At 49.5% G+C, this 12,461-nt stretch overlaps 1 protein-coding gene across 1 annotated transcript in view; it reads left to right on the forward strand.

Moving 5' to 3' along the window:
• The first annotated feature begins 377 nt into the window (after nt 1-377).
• SREBF2 (sterol regulatory element binding transcription factor 2) overlaps nt 378-12,461 on the forward strand; it is a 60,972-nt gene continuing 48,888 nt past the window's right edge. Inside the window, exon 1 of the mRNA XM_004279540.3 lies at nt 378-645. Coding sequence (XP_004279588.2) covers nt 393-645 — 253 coding nt within the window. The 5' untranslated portion in view covers nt 378-392. The remainder of the gene's footprint in view (nt 646-12,461) is intronic.

A 12,461-nucleotide genomic window follows, 5' to 3' on the forward strand; every position in this document is an offset into this window, starting at 1 on the left:
AGACAGCTGGGACGATGACGTAATGTGCTCAAGGCTTACTCTGGGGGCGCCCAGCGGGCGGGGGCGGGGTGGAAGGTGTTAACCCTTCATTCCCCAGCGGGTGGATGGAGTAGCTTGTGGAGCCGAACCAACAGAAAAGGGAGCGGTTCCTTTAAACTACGGGAAGGAGGTTGGGCTGAGGACCTGGAGGCTTCTCTTCGCATTCGCTAAGAGGCCGCCAGGGGTGGGGCCTCGATATGCAAATCTGAGCTGCTGATCGTTGACGCGCCATCACCCCACGCGCCGCTTCGCGCGCCGATTGGCCAGGACAAGCCTGGTCCCATTGACAACAAACAAGGGGGCGCGCGCGGCCTGGGGGCGGGGCCACAGAGGGCGCGGGTTGGGGCGGGGCAATGCCGCCCCGCCCCGCCCGCGCGGCGCAAACATGGCGGCGGCTGGCACCGGCCGGTGAGGCGGTACCCGGCGGGGGCTGTTGGGTGTCATGGGCGGTGACGGCGGCACCGCCCCCGCGTCTCCGTGAGCGGGACGGCAGGGGTTCCTCTGCACCGAGCCGGGCGATGGACGGGAGCGGAGAGCTGGGCGGTCTGGAGACCATGGAGACGCTCACGGAGCTGGGCGACGAGCTGACCCTAGGGGACATCGACGGTGAGTGGTGGGTGGGTGGGAGTGCGGGGGCGCTCGGGGAGGAAGGGGTTACGGCGGCGCGCGCGGGTGCGCGTGCGCCCACCCCCCGGCAGCCCCGTCTCGCGCGGGAAGACCCTGCAGGCGCGGTCGACCCGGCTGTCCCCAACCCTTCCGGGCGCTGTGGGTTTGAGCCCCGCCCGGCCGTTCCGCTCGGGCAGGCCGCGGGATCTGCTTCGGGGCGCCTCGTGTCCGGAAGCGCAGCGAGGGTCGTGGGGTCGGGAACGCGGAGCCGGGGGCGTCGCGGGGGCCTGGCGGGAGCAGCCAGAGGAGAGCGCGCGACCGCTGCCTCCTTCGCGCTCCTACACGCGCGGTGTGAGGTCACGCTTGCCCGCCCAGTGGCTCCGCGTCGCACCTGTCACTCCACTCCCGACCGCGTGGGCGGCTTTGGGGTTCCCCGGGCCGGGACCCCAGGCTCTGCGCCCTCACCCCTGGTCTTCCCGGGGTTGAAACAGGGCCGAGTCTCCTGGCGCCTGGGAAAACTTTGGGCAGCGAGCGGCTGCAGAAGCAAGTTGCTGATGAAGCGAGCGGTGGCGGCGGAGTGTGGACGCATCTCTCCGGGATAGAGACCCGGGCGCTCCTGCTGTCGCGCTGCAAAGGGAGTTGAGCAGCAGGAATTTTGAGCTGTGGCCCCTCGGGGACAGGCTGGGGAGCGGGTGGCCTTTGTTCCGGCGACCTTAACAGCGGAGAGGAAGAGCTGGTAGGAGCACAGGGATCATTTTGTGATCACGGAACCCAAAGTTTGGAGAGGGTCAGCGACTTGCCCAAGGTCACCCAGCTGGTTACAGAGCACAGTTCCTGGGCCAGTGTTGGTGTCGCTGCTCCATCAAGCTTTCACCTGCTCCTTGGGGGCGAGGAGTCCAGTGAATAGGTTAGTCATCATAATAATAACTCTGAATAGGTGGGTTCTTCTTATATTCTAGGCCCCAAACGCTTAAATTGTTTCACTTATTCCTTACTACAGTCCTTTAAGATAGATACTCTTTTTGCTCCCATTTTACAGGAGAGTGAGGCCAGAAGATGTTAACTTGTTTAAGGTCGCTCATTTTAGATTGTCCAGAACCCATACTCTTAATCAGTAACTCAGGTGCATTGTGCTCTTGAGTTTACAAAGTGCTTTCATGTCCAAGATCTCACTACAGCCTTGCAGGCAGGTATGATGACTACAATCTCATTATACAGATGAGGAAACCGAGGCAGCAGAAGATTCTCTTCCAGGGGAAGAGATAGTGGCAACAGCTAATTGAAAAGAATCCGTTTCCCATTTTGCTTCTGTAACATTTCACCCCTTGGCCTGACTTTTCTTTCTGATTTTGGTCATACAGGCAGTGTGGTAAGACCCTTAAATGACGCCCCAAGTCTAACTACAGACTTTTCCACTGAATGCTCAGAAATACAGAAATGCGTTGACAAATGGGGGAGGGAGGTTCTTGGAACTTAAGGGCAGCTAACATGTTTTGAGTACTTAATGTGCCAGGCACTGTGTTAAGCAGTCATTGCACATTAATGTCCTCAATCCTTAACAAGTACCATCAGGTAGAGACTGCTTGTTATACTACATTCATCCCCTCTTCATAGATCCTGAAACTGAGGCTCAAGGCAGTTCATTAACTTACCCAAGGTTACACAGCCAGTAAGGAGCATGTCCTAAACTGTCCACTAGCAACCTCACACAAAGAAATTCATGTGCATTTTGCATTCCCATTCCAAAACTGATTCTTATTTATCTTAATTTGTAATGTGTTAAAGTACCTGGTAGTTAAGTATTAACCTTATCCCTATAGATTTCTGAGTAATATGTATGTTGTGGAAACTACCACAGTGGTTCCATGGCTTCACAGGGCTCCATATTAGATTTGGGGGGAAATGGCTCCCTGTCTTCACTGGTCAACAAGTATTCAAGTGAGAGCTGTAGGGAACATGAAAAGATAGGAAAGATAGAATTTTATGGCTTTGTGGAGTTTGAGATGAATAATAGTAAAACTGTAGTGCTGAGTATAGAACAGCTCACAGTTATGCAGAGCAGTTAGTGAAAGTAAGCGTGGAGGGAGCTTGGTAAAGGCTGGCTTACCAGGAAGACCACACCAAGGAGATGGCCCTGGATGTGGGTCTTAGAGAAAAGAAGGGTTGGGTGGGCTGAAGGCCAGTGGTCTGCAGGCACAAATATCCCTGAAAACTTACCCATCCATCTCCCACCAGAACATCAGCCCCATGAGGGCCAGGGCCTTGCATTTTGTTTCTTTCACCTAGAATTAAATATTTGTGGGGTGCCTGAATGAATCCAGGGACCTTGAGCTAGGCAGGATTCTAAGTTATACTAGACTCAGCCCTTGGTGTTGGTTTAGGTCAGAGCTGGCCAGCCCAGATGCTTCTAGGAGCTGGTTGGGTGAGGAAGAAGAGATGCTGTGGGTAGTGGGGGAGAGAGGGTATGTGTCACCTTGAGAGCACATGCCAGCCTCTAGGAGGTAGCCATGTGGATGTGAGGTGATGATCCTAAGAAGGTGATGGGATGGGGATAAGAAGTGGCCATTGTGCAAGGTGCTGGATGTGACAGGACATGGCCTCAGTGAAACTTGGCCCTGAAGGCAGAGCAGAGGTGGAATCCTAAGATCCCATTAAGGCTTTGATCCTGGGCATTGGGAGGGCTCAGAAGCTAGCAGGAAGAGCTGGTTTGGGGAGGTGATGAAAATTTGTCTTAAATGGACTGGAATTGAGGTGCTAGTAGGAAATGGGAGGCAGATAGGAGAAGGTTAAAACTGGGGATGGAGATTGAGGACTAGTCACCCACCCATATTGATGAGTATAGAGGTGAGAGGAGAAGATGGAACCGGAGGTCAAATCAGGTGAGGGAAACATAATAACCTAAGGGGAAGTGAGCTTTTTGAGGAGCAGTTAGTGGATGATGGAGATAGTGCTGCAGAAGACAGCACGGATGACAAGGCTATGAAAGGACTCATGGGATTTGGCAATTAGGAGTTCCACCTTTGACACAGCAGTCAGATGGGGTGGTCCAAGGCCAGGTAAACCAGAACGAAGTCAGGAGTGAGTGGGGGGCGGGTGGACAAGTAGAGGCAGCTGTTCTCCGTGGAGAAGGTTGAAGCAACTTTTCGGTGAGCTAATTTACTTTCTGTCCTCATGGATTTGCCTATTCTGGACATTTCATATAAATGCAATCATACAATATGTGGCCTTCTTCACTTAGCATAACGTTGAGGTTCATCCGTGTTGCAGCACGGTGTTCCCTTATATGGATGCACCATGTTTTGTTTATCCATCCATCAGTTGTTGGACATTTAGGTTGTTTCCACTTTTTGACTATTATAAATGAAGCTGCTGTGAGCATTCGGGTACAGGTTTTTCTGTGGACATATGTTTTCTTTTCTCTTGGGTAGATCCTCTACGGTTTTTGTTGCTGTTTGTTTTTTCCTAGCGCTCATAGTAGCCCCATTTATTCACTTGCTTACTTTCCATGTTCCCGTAACTAATGCAGCCTTAAATCTTGTGACAGAAACTCAGTTTGGTGGTCAGTTTTTTTTTTTTTTTTTTTTGCGGTATGCGGGCCTCTCACTGTTGTGGCCTCTCCCGTTGCGGAGCACAGGCTCCGGACGCGCAGGCTCAGTGGCCATGGCTCATGGGCCCAGTCGCTCCGTGGCATGTGGAATCTTCCCGGACCGGGGCACGAACCCGTGTCCCCTGCATCGGCAGGCGGACTCTCAACCAGTGCTCCACCAGGGAAGTCCGGTCAGTTCCTTTTATCGCCCTTGTTGATGTCTCTCCTGGGGCCTTCCCTCTTTTTGCCCCATCTGATGCTTGTCTAGGTCTGCTGTTTCACACTTATCCTGAGTCTACCCTTAACCATCACCCGGGGTCGGGGGCGATGTTGAAGCCCTTGTTCCCTAGTTCTTGTTTTTTTTTTAACTCCCTTGTTTTGATGGAGCACATCCTCCAGTAGCTTCCTAAGGAAGTGTACTTTAGAGGTAAATTTGTGGGGCTTTACCTCTAAAAATATATTCTGACGTCTCCAATTTGATAGTCGGGGTGGGTTTAGAATTTTAGGTTGAAGGCATTGCCTCATTGTTTTCTAGCTTCCAGTAGTTGAGAAATCTGATACCATTTTGATTCCTGACCCTCTGTGTGTGACACGTTTTCTCTGAAAACTTGTGGGCTCTTGTCTTTGTCCTTGGTGCTCTGAACTCCACGATGATGTCCACTGATGGGCTGAGCTGTCAGTCACTGTCTCTGCTTGGTGGGCTCTGAAGGGCTCACAAAGTCAGATACCTACATTCATGCAGTCCTCTTGCTGGTAGCCCACCCTGTGCCCTAGGCTTCAGAGTAACTTGCTGTTCCTGAGCCTTTGGGTGGCACTGTCTTGGGCCTCTGCTGGCTTCTCCCAGCAGTCAGGCACTGGAGAGGCACTCTGTAAAAGTGTGTCTAACGAGGAAAGGAAGGCGCTTCAGGTTGAGGTGTTGGGTGGGCCCCTAGTCGAGGTGTCCACATCACTGGGAAGATCGGAGTGGCCAGCCTGTGTCGGGGAAGGTGTGGCCAGCACACCACTGGCAGGGAGGCGAGGAGACGGGTAGAAACTGGCTTCGTGTCTCTCCAGTGAGTCATACTTCGGAAAAACTGCTCAGTGAGGTGAAGCAGAGATCTACTTTTTACCCCTTTTTGAAGATGTAAGCTTTCTCTTGACACTAGAATATATATCACTGTTGCTAGTGTTTGGCTTGAAAGAGCTGCTGCTGCTCTTAGCTTATTTATTTTCTGCCAGTTTTTAGCGCCTGGTCTCATCCGGTTCCATTTCGTGGGATACATCTTCTAGGGTTGCTCAGACCACTGAACCAGTCTCCTGGGGTTTCTCCTTCTTCCTGGGTCTGTTTGGTTTCACCCTTGACAAACGTGTTGCATTCACACCTGGGCCTTTGGTCCAATGTTCTTGAGCGCTGCCTGCCTCTCATGTCAGTCTTTTCTGTCATTCTCATACTCAGCTCAGGTCTTGGCATTTTTTCTTGGCATTTTTAAAAAAGTGTATTTTTGCTCCTGTATCGAATAGATCTTTTCTTTTCTCAATTTCATAATTTAAAAAAGAAGTTCTTAAGCAACTTTATTCAAATAGCGCTCCCTGAATATCAAATTGTCTATCCTGCTGGATTCTTGTCTGAACTTTATTAACGTGCACATGAAATGTTACAGCATTTTCACTTACGGGTTGCTGTATGTTGAAACAGTTGAGGTATAATTGCCTGTGATCCAGTGTAATTCATCTGAGGGGGCAAATACCTATCCATGTCCCTGTGGAACATTTGCATCATTTGCAGTTTTTCATTGGCATAAGTACTGTTGCCCTGAACACAGATGAGCAGATCACTTTGGAGTCAGTTCGTTGGTGCGTGTTTCTCGTCAAGGACTCTTCAAGTGAAGAGCTGGGTGACAGCTCTTACACACTGCCAGCTGTAGCCCTTTCATTTTTTAAAACTTTTCCAGTGTTATAAATTACTGTGGTGATTGGAAGTTACCACTTGGAAAATATTTTCATCTTTTCAAAAAGGTGATACATTCATATGGCAAAATAAAAAGTATGAAAGGGTACTGTGAAAAGTCTTGCCCCCAGCCCTGTCACCATCTGCTTAGGGCCCACAACCCCAAGTTACTAATTTTTTAGTTTCTTTTACATCCTTCAAAACTTAATGCAAATAGAAGCAAATAGCAAGTATGGATTTTCATTTTTGCCCCCCTTTTTATTTTTCACAAATAACGTGCTATAAGCTGTGTTCTTCTGCAGCTTACCCTTTTTTTTTTCACTTAACAGCGTATCTTAGAGATCTTTCCAGTCTTTTTCACTGCTGCATGGTTTTCCATTGTATGGATGCACTGTAATTCATCCAGTCCCTTTTTTTTTTTTTTTTTTTTGCGATACGCAGGCCTCTCACTGTTGTGACCTCTCCCGTTGCAGAGCACAGGCTCCGGACGCGCAGGCTCAGCGGCCATGGCTCACGCGCCCAGCCGCTCCGCGGCATGTGGGATCTTCCCGGACCGGGGCACGAACCCGTGTCCCCTGCATCGGCGGGCGGACTCTCAACCACTGCGCCACCAGGGAAGCCCCATCCAGTCCCTTTTTGATGGACATTTGAGGGTGTTTCCAGCCTCACTATGAAAAACATGCTGTGGCGAATAGCTGTGTAAATTCGTCACTTCACACACGTGCAGGTGTTGGAGCAGGATAAATGACCGGAAGTGTGCGTCAGGGTGGGGTGGTGATACCTACACCATAGGTGCTGTAAGAGTCAAATGAGATAAAACATGTGAAAGGAAGGGGCAGGCACTAACATCCTCTTCTGGCTCATTTGTGGTTTTGATAGATCCTGTCAGACTGCTCTCCTCACTAGATGTACCAGTTTACTCCCCCACCAGTGTGGAGGAGAGGGCCTGTCCTTCTCAGCTTCCGGCTAGAGTCTGGAACTCTAGTCCCTTATTCTGCCTGTCTCTTTGCCACATGTATGCCAGTTAAGGGCTGATGCTGCCCCAGCCCCCCAACAATGCACATGTATAGACCCCTCTGTCCTGGCCTCCTGGTTCCTCATATTTCTTTTCTATACTTGAGACCACTGGACAGTCAGTGGGCAGCCACCAGCTTTCTGAGCAGTCCCTTCCTGTGCCTCTGATGTTCCCTTTGCTTGCCCAGGACCCTAGTGGTTGCGGCTGTTTTACTCCTCTGCTGCCTTTGGTTTCTTGGAGTGATCCTTTGTCTGGTTTGCTTGCTCTCTATACTTTTAAAATTGCTCCTGAAGGTACAGCAGCAGTTCCTTATTTTCAGCCCTCTGCCTTGGGGGACTTGAAAAATGACTTCTTGCTTTACATTGTTTCAGTGGGACTCTTTCCTGTCTGGCTTCCTTTTCTTGGTGTCTTGGTGGCAGCCCTTGCTGCCCCAGAGTTTCAGTGCATCCTCCATCCTCGCATAAGAATTCTTTGGGGCTCTCCATTCCTATAAATAGTGTTCTGGAAGTTGCTTCCTTTCATTCTGATTCTCTTCAGACCACCTTTCACCAACATCTGCAGACGTTTTAGGAAATGCCCTTTTGTTATGAATAGCCTCACTTCTCACAATACTTTCCTTTGAACTTTTAAAAGTCAATTGTGGTAGTTTTTCTGAGCTAGTTGGGTGGGCTTTCCGTGATTATTTGTTGGGCAGGACTGAAATTGACTTGTGATTGCTGTTTCCCATTGTGTGATTCTTCTTACAGACATACACTGTATTTGATAACAAATATGGGACCGTTTCATCTTGATCCTACAGGTGTACCATCATTTATCCTGAGGTGCATCAGTTCTCTAGGTGAAGGTGACTGTCTTATTCTTTATTAATTACTGACTGTCTCTGCAGTCACTGCTACTTTTCCATCCTTCATGAGGTTTTGAAATCACACTGTAGGCAGCACCCGCTACATGCCCAGCACCATGTCTGGTTAGACCTGCAGTTAAGACCCTTACAGAGGGCCTGTTTTGTGCTGGGCTCTGGGTACAGCACTAGCAGGGTAAGCAAGGTCCCTATCCTCACACAGTGTGTATGGCCCTTTACCTACATTGTCTTTTGCTCTTAATTTTTTCTTCAATTCCACGGTGTGTTACAGATGAAGAAACTGAGACCCAGATCACAACTAGTAAGTCATAAAATGGTGACCTCGGTCCACACGAGTCCAACTCCAAAACCCATGTACTTTTCCTCTACTCCATGCCAAATCCCCATCTGATGTAGCGGGCTTCAGAGTTGTGAACACAAGGTGGAGTGGTGGGCTGAGGCTGGAGAGACCCAGGATCCTCTGCTCAGGTACACATTCAGACCACATGTGTTTATCAGGAAGGGTCTGCCCTGTGCTGGGCACTTCAAGTGACTTCCCCTGGGTCCTGCAGCACTTCTCTAAGCCTTAGTTTCTGCTGTGGGGTGGGGAGTGGGGATGTCTGCATCACAGGTGTTGTAAGACTTGAGTGAGCTACAGCACATAAAAGGAAGAGGGCAGAAAATAACATTCTCTTTGACTCTATCTGAGAATGAATGAGGAACTACAGTTTGCAAGTTGACTCTTAGGACCAAGGGCCCTTTTTTAGAATACAGTTTTGGAATGTTTGTTCTTTTCCTTTTGAAAGGGCTTTCCTGGGGTGGTGGATGGGACACAAAGGAGCAGTCACAGAACAGGGTAAAGTGTTCCACTTCTGGACCACAAGCCTCAAGGGTTAAACTTTGTTGACATGATGGAATTTTTTAAAGAGTAGCAGATCCCAGAGTCTGGGCCTCAAAGTAAGGCTCTCTGGGGAACCTCTGTTTAGAAACTAATCCTAAACCATTGAAGGGCTTGGAAACTGGAAAACAGAACTCTTTCTGCATCTCTCAGGCCTTTGGAATTGCTAATGAATACATGTCTAAATGTCCCTTATAATCTGGCTTCTGCATCTGGTCTGTTGGGTTCAGGGTCTAGTTTGGAACAGTGATGAAATTCCTCTGGCTGTTGAACCAGATGTGGAACTGCCTTGTTAAACCGGTGTCTTCTTAGCTCAGGCCCTCACCATCCCATAGCAACAAGTGGAAATAATGCTTCTTCCTAAGTGTGGACATTCCTACGAGGCCCTACACTTTACAGAAGTCCTTCTGATACATTTGTCTTCCTAACAGTGCTGTGAGGCGCTTGATTTTTATATCCATTTATATCCATTTTGCAGATGAAGACATAGAGACAGATAAAATGATTTGCCCATGGTTTACTGGGCTCATGAAGTGGAGTCAGGAGTTGAACTTGGGCCTTCTGACATGGCCTCCTGTACTCTTCCCTGCCCTGTGGGAATGAGGTGGGAGATGCCCTGACTCAGGAAGCCTGTCTAGGAGCCCCTGTTCTGGTCAGTAGTTGTTTTAAAATTTTTAAATTTAATTAAAAAAATTTTGTTCATTCCAGTTCAGTGTGAGTATCCACTACATTCGCAGCACATCACTAGACTCTGGGGTGTTAGAGATGAATGAAACTGTCCCAACTTTCACGGAGCTGACATCTAAGCAGCCAGTCAGAATACGAAGCAAAATGCATAAGAGGCCAGAACAGAGGAATAAACTCCAGGTTTTTGGAGCACTAAGGAAGGGAAGTAGGAAAATCTTCACAGAGACTTTGGCGTTTGAGCTGAGTTGTGAAGGGTGAGTGAACAGCATTTTAGAAAGGAGAATTTGGAAAGGCAAAATGTTCATTTTGACAGAGCTGGACCAAAGTTGGGAATAATTTGTCATGTTCTGGGCATATGTGATTCAGTGTGGCCATAGTACAGTGTAGAACAGACGGTCTCAAACTTTAACGTGCCTAAGAGCCCCACCGGGGTACAGCCACTTTGAAAGGTTTGACCACTGTGCTCAGGTGATTTGCAGGCTATACTCTTGATGACTGTTGTTTGCTGTCTTCCTCAAACACAGCTTTGATCGGGTCCCTCTCCTGCTTCAGTGTGTCCTGTGTCAGTCAGGAGGCTGGGTGATAAGCAGCAGAAGCTGCCTCTGGCTAGCTCAAACAGAAAAGGAGTTTATTGGAAGGATGGTGCACAGACTGATCAGAAAACCTGGAGAGTCAGACTTGGAAAATGGGCTGGAGCCAAGGGCAGCTCAGCAGCAGAGTCCAGCTGAGGAGAGCCTGGAGCAACCTGTTTAGGACCGCGCTGCCTCAGCGATCTCTGCCTTGTCTCTGCTTCCTGGGGTCATTCCTGCAAGAGTCATGTTCCTGGTGGGATCATGCATTCATCAGAGCCGACTGGCAGGAAACCTTACCACCAAGACCACCCAGTGGGCGTTCTCCAAAAGGAAGATCGGGGTGCTGATGGGAGGGTCGGGTTGAAGGATGACAGACAAAACAAAAGTTGCAGATGTCCACTATGTTTTCTGTGCTATGCCGTATGGCACCGTTAAGGCCTTTCACAACTTAAGTGTAAGCAGCTCCACCTCTCCACTCTGTTCCATGTGCTGTCCGCTGCATCTCCTCCCAGGACATTTCCTGGTGCTGTGGTTTTGCTCAGACTGTTTCCTTTGCCTGCAATACGTGTCCCTCTCTCTAACTCATGAAAGTCTCTTCACGCTTCTAGGCTGCACTTTCACTGCCTGCCAGGATGGGTCAGTCCTCTCTCTGCCCTCTGACAGCCCTTTCTTTGTGAGGCACCTGTCTGTTCTCGCCCTTGTCATAGTTTGTGGAGTTGGTTGGATTTCTCCGTCTTCCCTGTGAGGTTGGGGGTGGGAAGGGAAACGACACTTCGGAGCCCTTCCTCTATGCTGGGTCCCACTCCCGGCACTGCAGTGCACAGTTGTATGCGCGTGCTGGGTGGCTGTTTGTAGCATGATTTAATAACCTGCTTTGCAAGTATTATTTTTGTCCTTAGTTTGAGGGAGATTCGGGGGTGTGGTAATGAATGGAAGGGTACGTTGGTGAGTCGTTGGGGGTCTTTCACTTTTGCCTGAATGCTTTAAGGACTGAAAAAGGTTGAGATCCCCAGCTCTGGAGACTTACCCACAGGAGGACAGTTCAGGTGAAGAAGTGGCTTTTGCCAGACTTTGTGGACACTCAGTCACCTGGCATTATGTGACGCCAGGCCCTCGAACAGGATTGTGCGGGAGTGTTCCTTGGCATCTTACTCTCTGTTCCTCAACTTTTAGCCTCTTGTTCCAGGAGAGTGAAAGAGAGAACAGTGCGATGCGGGTGGGAGCAGACGAAGGGTTGGGAGCTACAGGACACCTGGGATGACACTCCTTCCCTTCCCCAGCTGGGGGTATTCGTTCTCATTCGAGAACAAGGCTCTTACTGAGCATCTGTCTGATGCCAGGCTCTGTCTGGTGACGTCTATGCAATAATAGAAACGAAGCATCTGTCCAGTATGGTGGCTAAGAGCTTGACTCTAAATCCCAGCTCTGCCACCTGTGGACTGCATGACATTAGACAAGTTACTTTAGCTCTCTGTGCCTCATCTTCCTTGTGTGTCAAGTGGAGGCGATAATGGCATCCATCTCAAAGTGTGGAGATTAAGTGATGAAATCTGTGTGAAGTGCTTAATGTAATTGCTGACACATGGTAAGAGCTCAGGAAACATGAACAATTACTATACTATTTTTATTATTACTGCTAGTAATTGGCTTGAGTTTTTTCTTCTTAATTGTTGTTCTCAAAGTCTGTTCTTGACCTCTTTCTAAAAGCAAGCATTTCAAAGTAATAAATGGAATAAGATGGACAGCCTTTCAAACGGGAGTGTCAACAAATCTGATGCCTTTAATTTGGTGTTGGGTAAGGGCTGGAGGCCTGGGTTCCCAGCCAGGACACAGGGTGGGACTGTCGCATGATTGGGGACATTCTAGAGCCCAGTTGCTGTGAGGTGGGGCAGCCCCAGGGGTGGAGGGACTCCTGAGAGGAAGCCCCCCAATGTGCTTGTTGGGGCGACTTTTGGAGCAGGGTGCCTGCAGAAAGAGCACCGGGCCTGGGCGAGGGTGGAGGAGGCTCCTGCCCCAGCCTGCCGCTCGCTGACTCACCTGCCTCGCACCCCATCTTTGGACTTGGGCTTGTTTCTTCCTGTGTAACAAGCCCTACCACCATCACCCCTTTCAGGCACTTCTGTGCCAGGCACTGTTCTAAGTGCTGTGCATAGAGTAACTCATTTAAAAGAGTGCTTGAAGCTACCTCATGGGGTGATTTGAATTGTATACCGCGACGTGTGGAACTGCTAGCAAGGTGTTAAAAGCAGAAACAACTGGGGACTTCCCCGGCGGTCCGGTGGTTAAGACT

Source organism: Orcinus orca, chromosome 11 (genome assembly GCF_937001465.1).
Source record: "Orcinus orca chromosome 11, mOrcOrc1.1, whole genome shotgun sequence".
NCBI classification, from domain to species: domain Eukaryota; kingdom Metazoa; phylum Chordata; class Mammalia; order Artiodactyla; family Delphinidae; genus Orcinus; species Orcinus orca.